General features: G+C 36.4%; 1 protein-coding gene across 1 annotated transcript in view; it reads left to right on the top strand.

Annotated features, from left to right (window-relative positions):
- TTBK2 (tau tubulin kinase 2) overlaps positions 1–19,207 on the top strand; it is a gene marked incomplete at its 3' end in the record, with an annotated part of 68,553 nt that overhangs the window by 19,426 nt on the left and 29,920 nt on the right. Inside the window, exons 6-8 of the mRNA XM_080344533.1 lie at positions 17,212–17,277; positions 17,863–17,955; positions 18,955–19,080. Of these exons, the coding sequence (XP_080200659.1) occupies positions 17,212–17,277; positions 17,863–17,955; positions 18,955–19,080 (285 nt within the window). The remainder of the gene's footprint in view (positions 1–17,211; positions 17,278–17,862; positions 17,956–18,954; positions 19,081–19,207) is intronic.

A 19,207-nucleotide genomic window follows, 5' to 3' on the forward strand; every position in this document is an offset into this window, starting at 1 on the left:
ATGCTTAAAAGCAAGAAGCAGAATTTAGTGCCAGTCTGCATAGATTTATGCAAAGATTGAGACAAAACTGCATGTGGAAAAGATTAGCTTCTAATAAAAGAAACGACACATGAATGATAGGAAGTCCTTTATACATGTGCTGTGTACATATTGTAGACTTCTTGTTTTGAATTACTGAAGAAAGTAGTTTTGACATTGCGTTTTTACTTTGGCTGTTACTTTGTTTCTTATAGACAGCTTTGGTGGGAGAATTTTTTGTTGTCAGTTTGTTATTTTCTTCCTGAGAAGTTGTGTTGTCTCTTTAGATTTTTCACCTGAAAGAGCTTAAAATGAGGAGGCCTTTCTTGAAGATCATCCAAGCTAATTCCTTGAAGAGTTCAAGCTATACTTCTGTGCTAAAGGATCCCTGGAGTTTTGCTGTTGTGCTTGTCAGATCTTAGGATATCTCAGTGTCATTTTCAGAGATGTCGTTCATCTTCGTACTACCCATCTTTATGTCAGACTCCGTGGTGATTTAGCACCATTAAAACTGTGCTACTGAGGAGTCCGTCAGCTGTAGCTGCTCTTATCTAAATACTTTGTATTAAACCTTCATTTTCAAAAAAAGAGCTTCTCAGAAAGTAATAAACAAGAAGAGGAGTCACAGAATCACAGAATGTTGGGGATTGGAAGGGACCTCGAAAGATCATCTAGTCCAATGCCCCTGCCAGAGCAGGAACGCCTAGGTGAGGTTACACAGGAATGTGTCCAGGCAGGTTTTGAATGTCTCCAGAGTAGGAGACTTCACAACCTCCCTGGGCAGCCTGTTCCAGTGTTCTGTCACCCTTACTGAGAAGTTTCTTCTCATATGTAAAGTGGAACCTTTTGTGTTCCAGTTTGAACCCATTACCCTTTGTCCTGTCATTGGTTGTCACCGAGAAGAGCCTGGCTGCATCCCCCTGACACTCACTCTTTATGTATTTGTAAACGTTAATGAGGTCACCCCTCAGTCTCCTCTTCTCCAAGCTAAAGAGACCCAGCTCCCTCAGCCTTTCCTCATACGGGAGATGCTCCACTCCCTTAATCATCTTTGTTGCCCTGCACTGGACCCTCTCCAGCAGTTCCCTGTCCTTCTTGAACTGAGGGGCCCAGAACTGGACACACTATTCCAGATGTGGTCTCACCAGGGCAGAGTAGAGGGCGAGGAGAACCTCTCTGGACCTACTAACCACACCCCTTGTTATACACCCCAGGATGCCATTGGCAGAGTAGACAGAGACAAAGGTAGCGTTCAGTAACTCTGCCTTCTCTGTATCTTCTATCACCAGGGCAACCACCTCATTCATCAGTGGGCAAGCATTGCCTCTGGTGTTAGTTTTGTCTGCCACGTATTGGAAAAAGCTCTTCCTGTTGTCCTTGACCCCTCTCACCAGGTTTAATTCTAAGGAGGCCTTAGCTTTCCTAGTTGCCTCCCTGCACCCTCTGACAACAGCCTTCTGTTCTCTCCAAGTGGCCAGCCCCTCCTTCCATGATCTGTAAACTCTCCTCTTCCACTTGAGCATACCCAGCAGTTCCCTGTTTAACCGCGCAGGTCTCCTGGCTCCCTTCCTTGATTTCCTATGTGTCAGGATGCTCTGATTTTGTGCCTGGTAGAAACAGTCTCTGAATACTAACCAGCTATCTTGGGCCCCTTTACCTTCAAGCAGCCTTGCCCATGGGATTTCCCCTAGCAATTGCCTGGAAAGGCCAAAGTTTGCCTTGCTGAAATCCAGGGTTGCAATTCTGCTTGCTATCCTGCTCCTGCCACATGAGATCTTGAACTCCACCATCTCATGGTGGCTGCAACCAAGGCAGCCCTCAACCTTTACTGCTTCAACCAGACCCTCCTTGTTAGTGAGGATGAGGTCCAGCAGTGCACCTCTCCTAGTTGGCTTCTCCACCCTTTGCATCGGAAAGTTATCGTCAAGACACTGGAGGAACCTCCTAGACTGTGGCTGGCTGGCTGAGTAGTCCTTCCAACCAACATCAGGGAAGTTAAAATCCCCCACCACAACCAGGGCCTGTGATTGTGAGGCTGCTCTCAGCTGCCTGTAGAAGGCCTCAACAACTTCCTCACCCTGATCTGGTGGCCTGTAATAGATGTAAACAATAGTATCACCCTTGCCAGCCTGCCCCTTAATTCTCACCCACAGACTCTCAATTTGCTCCTCATCTGTGCCTGGACAATACTCAATACATTGTTGTTGCTCTCTCACATAAAGAGCAACTCCACCACCACGCCTGGCTGGCCTGTCTTTCCTGAGAAGGACATTGCCATCCATGACCACATTCCAGTCATGTGTGCTGTCCCACCATGTCTCTGTAATTGCCACTAGGTCATAATCTCCTGCCCTAACACAGGTTTCTAACTCCTCCTGGTTATTCCCTGTGCTGCACGCATTTTGTGTACAGGCATTTCAGAGAGTGAGCTGAGCACACCAATTTCACCCCAGGGGTGTGGGAGGCCTCCCAGCCTTCATGAACTCTAGTGTGGTGCCCTACTGGTGCAAGCCCAGCTACATCCCCATCCCCCTTCAAGTCTAGTTTAAAGCTCTCCAAATGAACCCTGTTAATTCCTGTCCCAGCATCCTTTTGCGCCTGCGAGATAAACCTTTCCGATGTACCACTGTTTGGACTGGTGTCTTGTAAAACCAGCCATTATCAAAGAACCCAAAGCCCTGCCTGTAGCACCAGTCCTGTAGCCAATTGTTTACAGACTGAATTTTTCTATTCCCTCCCATACCATCACCCAAAACTGGAAGGAGGGCAGAGAAAATCACTTGAGCCCCAGACACTTTCACCATCCATCCCAAGGCTTTGAAATCTTTTTTCATTCCCGCAGACTGCGGGATGCAGCTTCCTCCCCATCTGTCTGGAAGATCAGCAGTGGGTAGTCCCAAGTGAGCAATTCAGTTGTTCAACACTTGTAGTGCTTACTGTATTTTTCATTGCGTTTCAGAGTGTCACATGTTTACAGAATTGGGAGCAAGCAGTTTTCAGCCCATTTCACTGTTGTTTTTTTTCTTTTTTTTTCCCCCAGTGGGATTTGCAAGAGCATGATTTTTCACTCTTGGATTAGATTATCTAAAATGACCTTCATTTGCAGCAGCCAGATGACATTATGACTGATTTTGGAAGTAAAAAAATGAGACTTGAAGGAGATATATTGTAGTTTATCCCCCAAGAATTGCTTCTGTAGGTGTTAATGTCTTCTTTATTCTTACATTTTGTATCTATCAAACCCCATCTTTCAAGAAAAGTGCACAACAGTCACAAAGCTTAAGCTTTTGAAGTCAGTAAACAGCAATTTTAATATGAACCACTGCTACGGCATGGACTGATTTTAATGTGTTTGAATGACACAAATTATTCACATGAAGTATCTGTTTCTCTTCTTCATTATCAGTTAGGTTTTCCTCATTTATGAACTGACGGATCTAGCCAGTTACGTGTTGTTTGGGTCATCCATTCCATCTGGCCCAAGCTTACAGTACAAAGGATGGCACAGAGTTAAGAGCAGAGGAGTTCCACCAGTTCCAAAAATTGGGAATAAATTGCTATAAGCATAGTAGCGTATGGGTTTTGTTTGTATGATCTAGTATCAAATTTCTTCCTTATTCTTCCTGGTTTCCCTTGTACTTCTGTCATCACCTTTGTTTCTTTTTTACATAAGCTGCTTTTCCCATATTGCAGCTGAAATACTTTTTTCCTCTAATTCTCTCTGCAGAACTGTACGATTTCTTCCTCTAATGATATCAGAACTCTTTTTCACAAAACAATGAAATAGTACATCTCTAGTGTATTTCCAAAAGATTTTAGTTGTAGCTTTCTTTATTCCCTTCCCTATGAAGTGAATGTGGGGTTTCTGAGTCTTAGCTTTACATATCAACTGTGTAGGTAGTAAAATGTTGTAAAGTTGGTAAAAAGAGATAGACTTGATTACAAAGGTAATACAACAACTGTTAGAGAAGCACTACTATTTTCTGGTAGTCCATAATCATTATCTGGACTGTAACATTAAATTCAGCATTTTCCTTGTGGGAAAATATCACTGTTTTGTATAAAGAGGAGTAAGAGGTCATTTCAGGAAATCATGGGAAGAAGTGTTTTGAGAGATGATTTTATGTAATGAAAATGTTTGTGTTAAACCTTTGTTAGTCTGCCCCAGTGTCTGAACATACTGGCAAAAGGAAATACCTTTATTGCTCATCTTAAGGACTCAGGGTTGTTCAGTTAGCAGACACAGTGTCCCACTTGTTCCAGGTATTAGTCTTAAAATGAAATAGTTGTAGTTGCAGTTTTCTTATTATAGTGTCATTTTACTACAGTGGTCTGCTTCAGTTGCTAGGTGTTCAGAACAGAAAGAAAAATAGATTAACATAAAAATATAAAGCAACAAAAATGCTTTGCAAACTTCTTCATGGTACAAATAGTTATCAATCAGAAGAATTACTGTATTTTTAAAGTCCTGATTTTGAAATAGATTCATTTTAACAAAGATGCCCTGTCTTGTAGCTGTCTGAATGACTGTTTGTGAGGAACTGACTTTGAAGAGAAAGGAATATGTCCCTTGTATCTCAGTAATAAGATATTTGAGACATTGTATGTGAATGAATGTGTTGAAGAGACTAGTGAAGGGCTGCGGTTCGTTAAGTTTAATGACCTGACACTATTACCTGGTTAGAACTTAAAAGTCAGAAACGTTCCTTGCAGCTTGTAGGATTGTGAAGAACGTAAGAAAGGAAGTAATGACAAATGTGTATTGTAGTGTGCTTGGAAAGGTGTAGAGTAATTCACACTTGTTGAAAAATGAGAGCTTATGTAATGTTATTTTGTATTTTCTGTCCAACTTAGTTAACCTTGTTTTATTAGCTAAAGAACTTGAAGTCTGACTTAAACATGTCGTGAAAAAAACTCAAAATTTTTCAGGTGATATCTTGAATGCAAATGCAAATGTAATATTCTTGATGTAGGTAATACTATTATGGCATTGTGTGCCTTAGAATACAGATGAAGTGTAGCTATTCTGCCACTCACTCTATGTATTGTATATTCACTCTAAGAGTAATAGGAAATGGTATAACTTGTGTGGATAAGGTCTTTGGAAATATTTTCACTCTAACGTATAATTCACTATTTACAGTATATAGTTTAGATTTTTTTTCCCCCCTGTGCATGGATTTATGTGCATTTGAGATTTAATACTATTTTATTAGAATGAAATTGTTCTGAACACCCAAATGCAGTACCTAAGTAGTAAAATATCAATCTTGAAGTATATTTTGACCAAATACACTTTTGGAAACCCTATAAATATGTGTATAGCTGGGAGTGGGATGAAAAATATGGAAACTTGGGCAGTAATGTATATGTATAGGCTTCTGAAACTAGATTTTACAAGTTGGGGACAGTACTGGGATGCAGGTATTAGGGATAGCGTTAAAATTAAATTCTTGAATGGAAATTGATAAGGAAACATTGGTGGAAGGAGCTTTATCTGGCGATGGAAAAGATTGGAAGAGAGAAAAATGTGTATGGGAAAAGAGAACAGAAACTGCTGGAGATGATGGAGCCTGTTAAAAGAAGGAAGGAGCAAATAGCAGCAGGGGAAGAAATTGCTGGAGAGAGGAAGCCAATAATTGAATTAATGGTATAGATAAGAATTGATTACTGCAAAGAAGGGTAACTAGAATTTAATTGTGGGAAGACTCTCTCTAATCATCAGGCAAATTCATTTAGCAGGATGTAAATTTAGTATATTTATGAGATTCGTAGTCTACTGCTCATTGCTTTTTGAGAGTGTTGTCGAAGGGTTATTTTACCTGCCATTTTGCTTCCCATTGTCCTAGTGACAGCTGCAGTAAGTTGTACTACCATCCGTGTTTTCTTGAGACAAAGAATAAATTCTTCTCTTTCAGTATAAATGTAAGTTCATACAGCCTTCAGTTTGCATGTCTCTATTACATGGTGATAATGGAAAGTGAAGGTGTCAGCTGTGGTTCAGAAACAGAAAACCTTGAAGGACAAAATCTGAAGGACATTTGTATTCTTAATATCACCAGTGCTACAGCAAGCTCTTGGGCAGTTGTCATCACTCCTGTTTTAAAGTGAATGTTAACCACAACTGTTCTTTAAGGTACTATTAAGTTTAATATAAAGAAAGGAAAATAAAAAAGCAGCTTTTAGTCTTTGCTTTTAAACAGATTAACCTTAAAAATTATTTTGAGGTCATAATTCTTTAAAAGTCCTTAAATTCAAGTATCATGAGTTTTGTGGTCTTTTATTTGTGTCAACTCCAAGTTACAAATAACTTAATTTTATTTGTTTTACAAAGAAGATAGTATAATGTGTGCAAGCGGAGCTGACAGAGCTAGGGAAAAATACAGTGAAAAACTATCCATAAGAAAGTAGTGTGTAGATAAAAGCATTTTATCTAAAATGTCTGTGTTTTTCTACTCAGTATACAGGTCTCACTGACTGGCAGCATAAAGAATTATTCAGATTAACAGCCAGTCCCCTGAATCTGGTGATTTGGGCTCAGCAGAGATGGAGAAATTATTTTTGCCCGATTTGATGCTCAGTTTGGAACATGAGTTTTCTCTTTGCGAGTGTCCTAATTAGGAGGTTACAACGTATTGTGAGGAGACTGCCTGACCCATAGGGCAGTTGTATTTTGATAAACAGGTCTTTTTAGGTCAAAGGGAGTGTTACCCTAGGACTGCTTTCCCCTGTCTCCCCCTCTTTCTTCTACCTTTCCCAGTGACTAGATTTTGGGTCGCTCCTCAGTTCCTATTTAAACACAATGAAGAACTCCAACAGAAATCTCACCCTCATAGATTAGTTTAACATGACATCAGTTTCAGGTGTCTAAACTTCCCTGTATTTATTTGAAATAAATACAAAAATCAAAATTACATTCTTATACATTAAGGATCTTTACAGTATTTTGGATCTAACTTGCTAGAGATATATATATATACACATATATATATATGTTTTTGGGTTTTTTTTACCTTGTAATTTGAAATCTTAAACATCAGCAAGCTGGGTAGTCCTGATTTAGAACAACATGGAAATGTAGCAGTGTTTTTCTGATATGCTTTGCATTAAGAGAGTCACAAAACTCTTACTCTGAACATGAACAAAAGTGTTCAAATCCAAAGGAGAGAGAGTATCCACCAAATTTCCCAAGGAGTTACCTGTGCTCTTTACTGGTGACCTGTCAGTAACAAAATTGTCTCTGACTGCTGCTGAAGCAGAGGATACACCAGCTGCTGTACAGTCTAAACCTTAGAAAAATGCAGTGAAAGCAATTGTGGATACAAATATTTAGATCTTTTTATTGTCTAGGGAAGCAATTACAAACCTGTTCACACTGAACAATGAACATGTTACTCTATTCAGATGTTCATGTACAAAATCAGATAACTGCTACTTGCCTTTCTTTGGTGCCCTCAGGTTCTGAGGATTTTCCAGCAAATGAGTTTTTGTATTTCTTTAACTTTAGGATGGCAGATAGTGTCCTGGAAATATACTTTAGGAAGATGGATTCCTAAAAAATAAAAATCCCAACAAAAAACCCAAAATAAAACACCCCGCCTCAACCCTCCCCCCTGCCCCAGCAACCAAAACCAAACCAAAAAAACCCCACCCTGCACATAGATGTGTTGGTAAATACCAAAGTGGAGTATGAAATACATTTTGAAATATTTCGAAATCTATTGTACTTCAGTTAAATACAGGGATAGAAGGTATGCATTTCCTGTATATTCATCCTTTTATTTTGTTTTTTACTTCACAAAAATTTGGGAATGGTTGTGCATTTGAATTGCATGGTGTTTCTTTTAATAGCCTGATTTACATTGGTTGCTGATGAAGACTAGAGAATACTTCCATCTTATTCTATCTTACCTCCTTGTCATCTTGGCAGAGAACTGCAAATTGGTTAGTTCTGTGGTTGGAGGATAACATAGTTTTTGTGGTACTGAAAGAGTGGAACCTATAGCTATTAAATGCTTTCTATGGTGGGCAAAAAAATGGGATAATTTTAAGGGCTAAGGGAGTATTGGTGAAGCCACACTGTTATAAGAAAAAAGATGACTGCAAATGTTGTGTCCTCTCTGATGGCAGTTTGGACCCACAGACTGCTTAAAGATGGATGGCTCATATATGCTTCTCAATCTCCTTTTCAAGTAAATGCTGTTATAACCTGATCTGCAAACATTGATAGTACATTAAGAAAAAAGTCTTGGAAGTGGTCCACAGATACTACAAACTAAAACTGGTGCAGTTTTATTTCTTTACCTCAGTGGCACTGATAGAAAATTTTTGTTAGTAACTACTCCTGAATAATACCTTGATGGCATGTATTTTTTATAAATAAGAGTCTAGAAACTGGAAGTTTTTCAAGAATAGTTACTAAACATTGCATTTGGATCAAAACTCAGCTTGAATTGAGACTGCCTATTACATTTAAATGATTGGCAGCACTTTGGTCAACTCCAGAAAATTGTGTAATTTGTCAGGTTTGGGTTTTATTTAAGGAGCAGATACACTGTATCTTCAGCAGTTCCTTGATGCATTCTTTGCTTTGATTGACGTGGATTAAAGCAAAATCCATGGACAGCTAGGGCATGTTCTATGACTACAGTATTAAATGGCAGTGGATTACATGAAAAATAATTAAAAATATAAAAAAGTTCCAGGGAGCTGTTTCAATTGATAATGCTCCATATTACGCATGTAACAAATAATTGGCTAAGATGTCTTAACTGGTCTAAAAAGACCTCTCTTCCAAACCTGACTAAAATTGTTGAAAGCGAGATGCTGCAGGGTAATGGTCCGTGTCACTTTGCTAAATGTGCTGGTCAGTGATTGTATCATCCTGTCAAGAAGTATTTTGTTGCTGGTATTTACTTTATGTTACCTTTTCTCAATGATGTTCTCTCTAAACCCCTAACAATACATTACATGGGGATGTGATTAGTCAAGAGTTGCATGTTCACACCTAAACAAGTAAAGTAGTGTTTATTTTTCCCCTCAAAATCTTTCATCTTCCTCAGCTATACTGCCTGTGTCATATTTAACATGTATTGTCACTTAAAGTTGCAAGGGAAGATTCAAGAGCTGTGACTGTAAAACATGAAAAATAAGTAATAGTTTTGTACCGAGCTCTATAAATCAGCAGCATGGTGAACAAGAAATTATAAACAAAAGAATATTTTACATCTTTAGTGCGTAAATCTTAATCTATCTGAACAAGGTTGTTGCATTCCTCATGTGTTTTACAGCAATCTGCAAATTTAGTTCAGCAAATAAATAAAATAAACAAATAAAAATAAGAAAAGGAGCAATAGATGTGTCTGTGATATTATTCAGCTGCCAAATAGAATGCAGTAGGCTTCTGCAAACAGGATTGGAAACTATTGACTGTACATTCTTAGTTTCTAAAATAAATGTTTTTATTAATAAATAATGATTCAAAAGTAATGTTGGAAGAGAGCACTAGGGTGATTTTTTTGAAAACCTATCTCTTGCTGCTGTTGCCTACTTCTGCCTTTCCATGTCTATAAAATTAAATGTTGTACATTTTGCTACCTTAGAACAAAAAATGTCTGAAGAACAAATATTTAAAAAATATGCTTTCAGCTTTTCTTCACTAAATCTGCATCAGTCAGAATACATTACATATATTTTTTGAAATATATGAGGTTTGCAAGATTTCCTTTTAAATTCTGAGCCAAGCGTTTGGTAATTGATAGCTTGTTAAAAAATGAACTACTTTAAAGAAAACAAGGCTTTTTTTCAGAAAATTGAGTTCTGTTGAAGAGTCTAAAATGAATTATTACAGCTTTCTATTTTCTTTATAGCTTTCACTTCTGTAGCAAAGGAATTATTATATGTTATCAGACCCATTCAATGCAACACATAAACTTATAGCCTCATTCTTAAATAATCTGTACATACTCATGAATTCTTTCCCTCATTTCATCTAAGTCAAAAAAGACTGGAGCCTGATTAATCTTTATTTTTTTCTTAAATCCCAGGAGAAACTGAAGAAGGTTTAGATTTTTATGTCAAAATGTCCTATATGAAAATGGTTATTTGCTGGAGAGACTAAGCTTAGAGCCCTTTGTTTTATTTGTTTTATCAGCAGAAATCGGCATGTGTTGGAGGAATTATGACATTTGTCATTTGAAGCTCCATTTCTGAGTTAGTGATAACTTTATAGGGAAGGCAAGGTAGTTGTTTTGGAGAGGTTTGTTGAGGCATTATTTTTGAATAAAGAGATTGAAATAACTATTAAATTGTTAGGTTTCAAAAGTTTCTGAAGTAATGCATAGCTGTGATATACCTACCAGTGATATACTTACGCAGCTATAATGATATAGCTGTTTTATACCTACCAGTGTAGGTATTGTGTTTGTCTGCTATAACCTCCTTCAAGGACACAGAGGGAGATTATACCAGGCACAATCTTATGATGTATATATGTAGCATTTTCAGCATCCAGCGAACAGGATCCTCGCATGTGAGATTGTGTTACTGACAAAGAAGAAATGAAGGAAATCTATCTTATAGAGACAGACAGCTGGTGTCTCCTGTGTGATAGCACAAAGTGAAAAAGGCAGGTAGTGAGTTAATGTAAAAGATGAAAAAAGAGCATTATGAGTTGACCTAGAAGGTGACACAAGTAGAATGGATATATTAATTTCATGTTGTGTGATATTATTTTGTAAGATCTCTATGAAACATTCTTGCAGTAATTAAATGAAATTTAAAACTTTAAAAATAATGTATGATTATTCCTTTGAGAGAAAGGTTCTTTGTGACCTGGTGTTTGGGGCTTTGGGGTCAAAAATAAAAAGAATATGCAAATTATTAATATCCTGCCTAGAGGAACAGGTTGATAAATAGTTCAGATAAGGCAAAAATGTAATTCTCATAACACAATACTTTGTAATTGCTGGGGCATATTGGGTTTTGCCTCCTTTCCTGTGGTGTGTAGAACACCGATGTTGTATCCAAACAATCATTGAACAATTTAATTTAGAAATTCTGTCGTGCTGTCTAGCTGTTCTATATTCTGATATCGCAGTTCCTTTATTTTCTATAGAACAGATAGATGCTCAGGGAAATGGACTATAACAGTCCTTTAAAAAAAAAATTGAATCATTTTCCCACTGAGATTTGATGTTCTATTTGGAAAAACAAGATTCTATGAATGGTGAAACTTACAGATTTCCTTTGGTTTTGTGTACTACTTCCCTTATGCCCTCCAAACTTCTTAGTATTTTCAGCTTCATCCTCCACCCTACCTTTTGACCAGGGTCATGATAACAAAAAGTTGTAGTTTCAGGACTAGGCCTGTGCTTACTTGCCATCTGAAGTGCATGCTGATTGACCAGCTGATTGGTGTCTGTTAGTGTGAGCCATTTCAATTTAACCTCTGCCAAGGTAGTAATTTGGGTTCTGTCTTCAATCATCAGTTTTCATTAAACTTGCAGGGACTGAAAGTCTTTGAGAGATGTTCTATTTGTTTGCAATGAAAATCTGTTGTAATGCAAAGACAGATGGTTTGGTTCAGTAAAATTTGTTTCCTGGTGAAAACAGAAGCAAATGGGAATCAAAACAGGAACACTATTTTCTGAATCTTTCTGAGCTATGGACTAAATTCTCTGAGTTATGAAAAATTATTTTGAATAGTTTAAAAGAAAACAAGGAAAGTCTGTTATTTTATGTACATTAGCTTGCTTGAGACCTTTTGCTTCCATCCTTAGTTGAAAATAAGTCTACTACTAGACTGATGCAACTCTTTAATATATGCCATTATCATCATAAATGCTAAATACGATATGTACAAAACAATTAAAAATGAAGGTCTCTGTTCTCCAGTCTGCTAAGGGCACAGGCCTTCCCATAGTGCAGAACACCTGTAAAATTTTACTCACAGAGGTAAGTAAAACAATATTCCTGCTGTCTGGGAAAATTCTCTGTCAGAGCATTAGCTTCTTCCTCTTAACAGTCATCTCTGCTTCAGCTCCTGGTGTCAGAGGAAGAAGAAAAATTGCACAGGGCAAAGCAAGCATGCACATGGCAGATTTATCCCGTGTGATTTTTCACTGCAGTAAGTTCAGTTTTGTCAGAGATACTCAGCAGGTTGTTACCACCTCCAGCCCACCAGACTTTTTGTCTGCTTGTGAATTAGCTTTGGAGCGATTGCTGTTTTCAGCCGGTGCATCATTTTGACTAAGTAAATACTCCAGATTGGAAACTGAGTAGCTTGGGAGCTGGCTCGTGTATCAAATATTGCTGTCTTGGAGACTGTGATGCTCTTTATAGCACAGGCAGTTGGCGTTAAATTTTCATTTGTCATCACGTCTGTTAGAATCCACAATAGCAAAGCCGAACTGTACTGTTAGATGTTAACTCGGCTTGTTACCCAGCTTCTGCTGGAACTGGGTAGCATAGCATCAGACAGCTGCAATTGATTTTTGGAAATCCCAACTTCTTTTTATGTAGATCTGAGTCTAAATAATGTATCCTACTGACAATTGGTAGGAGATGGGTCAATAAAGAGTCTTAAGTTGCAAGTACTCTTATTAGTGTCTGATGTGGTTTTTATATAGAGCTAGAAGTGTGGGTGACAACTAATTGAGATGTATATTATATTGTAATGACAATTGTATTTCAGCTGCTTGATATTTCTTTACCCAGGTGATCCCTGAATTTTTTATTTACTTCAAACTGGTGCTAACGTATGCCTAGGCATTAAAGGAAATTGCAAAGCCTATATTCACAAAAAAGGGGGGATGGGAATGTGAATTGTTGAAGCCATTTGGTATGAAAAAAGGTTCCAAAGAATTGGAACTGTCTATAGTTCCAACCCTGGAACTATAATCTGTTGGGTAAAATAACTAGGAAAGTGACTTTTTTAAAGTGGAAAACATAAGAAAGAAGGATTCTGCCTTTAACAAAGGGAAACAGAGGTGATGTAGGTGGCTGCTTCTCTACCCACCCCTTTATGCGCTTTGGAACTCAGCTTTAGAAGCAGTACCGATAAGGTCGGCTTCGCCGCTTGAGCTGGTTTCTTGATCTGAAACCTAAAGACACTTAAGAATTCTCAGTCATTGCCTGACTGATAGGAGGAACCATGGATGTGTCAGATATAATGTAAAGGATCATTATTGCTGTTTTTTTTTTTCATATTTATGTAGTTTCTATGACTGCAGTAAAAAGGTTAAATTCATATGCATGCATCTTCAAAATAATTTAACTTTCATTTGAAGAATTTAGTTTTAGTAATCAAATCTGAGACAACTCTGACTTCCAGATTGCTGCTTGAGCTAATATATTGGAAAAGACTTATGTAAACTGATCTAAACAAATTACAGTTTTGTAAAAGATTTGTAAATATCTCAGCGTTGCTTTTGAGATGTTGTGTGTCAAATGTAAGTATGGAAGAACTCTATCCTTCTTAGAAATTTTATCTCTTATTCTAATAAAGGAACTAAATAATGTGATCTATATGGCTATTACTACTAGCTTAATATCTGGGATTTAATGCAAATTTTTCTAGGATTTTTTTTTTTTCTGCAGAAAGTACAACTCCAGAATATAAGAACTCTTCTTTAATTTCCTATTTGTTTCCATGCCAATTCGAGAGTTGTTTATGTCTAAAGCTTTCTTACTCTATCTGAAGGAAAAACATGGTAACAATAGTTGCCATAAATAAATAGCATGAATGCAAGCTAAGTAAGATTTTAAATATTGAAGAGCTGAAGAATGGTATCCACTGCTGAGTGAACTGTTAATGGAACCCTGCAATCAAGATTGCACCCAGATGTGACAATTGCTTCCGGTCTGTGACTGATGAGAAGAAAAAAAGCCCACTAAACTTAAAGTGGGAAAAAAAAAAAAGAATGTTGATTATGGCATTTGTCAAGGAAAGGAACATAGACATGATCCATTTTAATCAAGGGTGTCAGTGGAATTCACAGGAGTGTTCAAATCTAAGATTCACCATCTCTTTAGTACAAATGCCCTTTACAGCTATATGCTCCAAAAATGCTGTAGAGTCTCTTGGTTGTCTTAACAGGTCACCCTTAATGACCAAAAAAATTGGACCTTTTAAGCTTTTTTTTCTTAACAAGGAAATCTACTTTGCCTTATGGAAGCTCAGTTGCTGTGGCAGCAGCTTTCTTTGATGAGCCATCTGGAAGACAATACTATAAACAATGTTTCCACAAGGCACTACTTTGCCCCTCCCCCCCCCCCCCCTCCCAACTGGCAGCAGATGAGGAATAAAAAAATGGAGATGTCTAAAAACAAATTAACATGATCAGTAATAGCAGAGGGGGATTTTATTTGAAAAAATGTGGTGAAACATTCAAGAAGTTGCTATTATTGCCTGTAATATTTCTCTTTTACTACATGAGCCATTGTGAAATAAGTAAAGAGCTCTGAAACAGTTTCAGAAGTTTTGCAAATGCTCAGAAGTCTATAAATTTTAGTCTCAATTGGGCAAATCTGATTCGAGCTACTGGAGCCAATATTTATGTTGTTAGTGACACAACAGAATTAATTTATTGTTGTGTGGCATTCTGATACCACTATTAAATAGTGATCAGCTGCATTACTAAAAGGTAATTCATTGTGTCTTAAAATCTAGTAGAGATACATATACTCTTAAGTCAGATTTATACAAACTACACTTTAGCATGAGAGATTGTAAAAGGATTTAGATGTCCTTTCTGGGGTAAAGAATTTAGAATTCATTTCATGATAAGCTAATATATAGAAACAACATTCATGTGCTTTGGTTTGGTTTGGTTTGTTTTCCAGCCAGGTGATTCTCAGATAATTGAAATCAACTTAGGGCAAATAATTTCATAGGAATGTCTAAGGATGGCAGTGACTTTAACATTCAAGAGCAATTGAATTGGTACTCTATGAAATTCCTCATATGGGCTTTTCTCCCCCAGGACAGAACTGCAATAGGTCAGATTGTTAGTTTTTGTAAGCTGGATGGGATAATTTAGATTCCATATTCCATTCTTACTCTTTATTTCCCTGTCAAGCAACTGGAATGGTTTTTTTTGTTAGTTATCAAGTAGAAATTGAAGTTGTTACCCTAAGAATAAAAGCCTCATTTCATCCTAGTTTTCATGTTTTTCATTATTCTCAGAAGAATGGAAACATTTAACTTAGTGAAATGGAATATTGTCCTTCCTTTTTAACATTCAGCCCAGAGGCTGATGATAGTAAGCATTTGGCTTCATCTTCTCAAACTTTATACTCTTGGGATTTACTGAATTATTTCCAGGTGTTTTAAAGTTAAGTTCTCAGTGCCCTTCTGAAGAAGTGTTATTCATCAAACTGCATCTTTTTGGAAATTTACCTGTATTTTGTCTTGGCAGCAGTGCTATATTATTCTTGCTTGGATGGTTTGCCAATCTTCAGAACTACTAAGAATGAGACTTAACTGCTTTAAAAAAAAATAAATAAATCAATCAGTTTCTACTGAAATTTAGCAGTTCCAAAGCATTTTGGGCTATTGTTTTTATAATTGCATGGTACTGTGAAATTTCTGCAACTCCTGTATTATACTTCATTTCAGGGTAGTGTTCTGTATGGAATATGACATACTGTAAAGATTTAAGATAGTAACTCAATTGTCTGTCCTGCCTGAACATAAAATATGTTCCAGTCACCATTTAAACTTTATGATAATGTGCCAAACCTAACATTTATGGAATTGCATCTGAGAACCCGTTCATGTTAAGAACATCCTAGAAAATATTCTGCACCTTAGCTAACACTGGTTCAGCTCTCATCGTACCACTCTAACAGACATTGATTATATGGGTTGTTGAATCCTTTTTAAAGATCTTGCTGCATAATCGTGCTGGATTTAATCAATAGGGTTACTGACAGTAATGGCAACTCCTGACATACTGAAATGATATCTCTCAAGTGTAGCATCTCTTGGTGGGTACGAAGAAATTATACGTATATTGTGGAGAAAGACTGAAGTGTTTTATCTTAATAGGGTAGTAATTCTGTATCGCAGTTATCTTTGTGTATATATCAAACCAGACTTTTCAATGTATTGTGCAAAATTTTTAAAACTCTTAAGAATTGTTGTGAGTCTGGGGCAGGCAGGCAGATCACCGATATCCCTTTAAGTACAAGTCAAAGGTGAGGAAGATAATTCAAGTTGCTCACATTCACTGTTAAAGGAAGCAAAAAGAATTATTGATTGAGAAGATAAGACTGTGTAAAAGAAACCCAGTTTAGCAGTTCTGGCAGTTCTTGCTATATAGAATAATTAATGAAGAGGGTAGAATAGACTGGATATCTGTATTAGGCAAAGAAATAACACCATAGTTTGTTTTTTTTTTTTTTAATTGTAAATATATAGCACTTATGAATATTATCAATTATACAATTCTTTTTGTAACATTATATTCAAAGGAAAGAAGGATGGAAAAATATATTATGTGATTATAAACCACCAATTGACCTATGATCATACAATATCTGGAGTGTCAGGGAAGAAAAACTGGTATTCAGAAATTTGGAAATAAATATTTTAGATTGATGCCTTTAGTGCAGCCCTTGCTATTTATTACTTAGCCACAGCTTTGAGACTTACCTGTGGCTTTCCCTGCTTTTGGAATTATAAAAACATTTAAAAAAATGGTTTGCTATTTCAGAAGATAATTTGTGAAAAGGTTGCTACCACATTTCAAGAAATGGCTGGTTGTCTCTTCATAACACATAATATTGGTGTATTTTAGCAAAGTGGAAGCAATAGCTATTGTTTAGATCCTGTCAGGATTTAAAAACTCAAAATAGTTAAAATCAAGAAATAATTTCATTATTGGAGAAAAAAGAGGAATAGTTCTGCCATGTATCTTTTTTTGAGGGATGAGGTAAACAGAACTTGATACCTGTGGAGAATGAAAACGGACATAAATAAATGGTTTTAAAAACTAAGACATATATCAGTTTGTGGTGTCTACTTGATTTCTGCTGAGAACTTGTAAAAACACAGTAAACTGAAAGAAAACAAAAAGTCTCAAATGATATTTGTTGTGGCTCCATACTCACTTTGTAGCTGCTCCGTTCATTAGTCAGAGGGTTTACTTCTGACAATCAGAATCTTTTTCTTTTTCTATTCTTTGGCAGCCACGAGCTGTCGCTGGTTTTCGAGGAACAGTGCGATACGCATCCATCAACGCTCATAGGAACAGAGTGAGTATCTGAATCTCTATCATAGCAATCTCCTGTAGCTGAAAGCAGGCAGTAATGCAGTTGCTATTGATTTCCTTTTTTATTTGCTTATATACGTATTTATTATGTACAAACTCATACTTCTAAATTTTAAGAAAGGATAATATATGGTAGTCAAGGTTAAAAAAGTTCTTCTTGTAGAAATAAGAGAGGTTTTAATAGTTACCTTTGGTGTTCAATTGTATTGTAAGTTAATAAATTAAAAAGGTGAAGTTACTGAGTTTTATAAAATATGTAATGTCTGGTATGTCATCTTAACCTTCTACACTAAAGAAATATGAATAAAAACCTCTTCCAGTATAGCAATTTGCAATGTTAATACACTTCAACTTCTGTTTTGTTTCTCTGTATCTTCTATGGAAATTCACACGTATGTTTCTGCTTAAAATAGTTGCTGGATTTAATTATATGAACTTGTTTTGCAGTGTTGATCATATTAATTTTTATATATAATAATTTAAGTCCCCAGAGCACCAAAGAATCTATCTTCCCTTTTGGTTTATAGGTATTTATAAGATACATTAGAATAATATTTCTTTTTCACAGGAAATGGGTCGGCATGATGACCTCTGGTCCCTGTTCTACATGTTGGTGGAATTCGTGGTTGGGCAACTGCCTTGGAGAAAAATAAAAGATAAGGTAAACCTAGAAGTAAAACCAAAGAGCACAAGGGAGATTTAATACTGGATTTCAAGTGAATGCTATGATAATGATTCCACTAAGAATCACTGGTTCATTAATTTTAACAGTATATTTTCTAGTGTTTCCTAGTGTTAGTCCTCATTGCTGGTGTCATGGTGTAAAAAGCAATCAAGTTTTATGAACTGTTCTAGGCAGAAATTGTCTTGTGCTTCTAGTTTGCAAATGTTTTAAAAAGCAATAGTAAGTGTATATATGCCACTTACTTAATTTTCCTGTTTTCACTTGAATACTTTTTGATTTCGCCTATCATACACTTAGAATTTCTTATATATTTTGATTATTTTTGAAATGGGCATTTCTTATTTGTTGGTTAATGAAAGTGAATCAGTCAATATGCAGTAGTGCAACATCTAATTAGCCTATTATTACTTCTTTCAATTTATTTTGAAATTAAATTGAAACAAGGTTACTGTGATGTGGTTTTTACATTGGTAGATGACAATGTAGTGTAAAAGTAGCATCTCTTTTTTTGGTTTTGTTTTACTCATCTTATACTAAACAGGGTTTGTTTTACTCATCTTATACTAAACAGGGTTTACTAACATTACACATTATACTGTGATGGCCTAATCTACACCAAGAAGTGACTGAACTACAGATGATGCAACAAGATATTTAAATTTTTAAAACCTGTTTTTTAGAAGGATTGGAGTGTCTAATGACAGTCCTTGATATCAGGCAGCATTCAAACACAGAAGAAAATTAAATGGTTTTTCATACTGAAGTTGAAGTTTGTACATTATTTTACCTGTGTACCGAGGGCAAGGACAGAATCTCTTGCTATCTGATGTAGAATGGTCTTCCTCAGTCTTATTCATTGTCATGCACTTACACATCTTTCTGGTGGGTAGTGTATTGAATGGCTTTAAGATACAATGTGAATATGTTGTAGCAAAGTGAAGGCATGTTTATGTTTGTTGTGTTATTTACTCCTAGGAGCAAGTGGGCTCCATTAAAGAAAGGTACGAGCACAGGCTTATGTTGAAACATCTTCCTCAAGAATTTAACGTCTTTCTGGATCACATTTCTAATTTAGATTACTTTACAAAGCCTGATTACCAGGTAAACATTTTTACTACTTTGTCTTTCCGATTTTTAAGTAGCAGAATTTTATGCTGCTTCATCTTCAGTTTCTTGTGATTTCATTGTGCAGTCTTGGTAGTGATTATGGATTGTGTCACCACAAAGT

Source organism: Nesoenas mayeri, assembly GCF_963082525.1.
Source record: "Nesoenas mayeri genome assembly, chromosome: 5".
Classification (NCBI taxonomy): Eukaryota; Metazoa; Chordata; class Aves; order Columbiformes; family Columbidae; genus Nesoenas; species Nesoenas mayeri.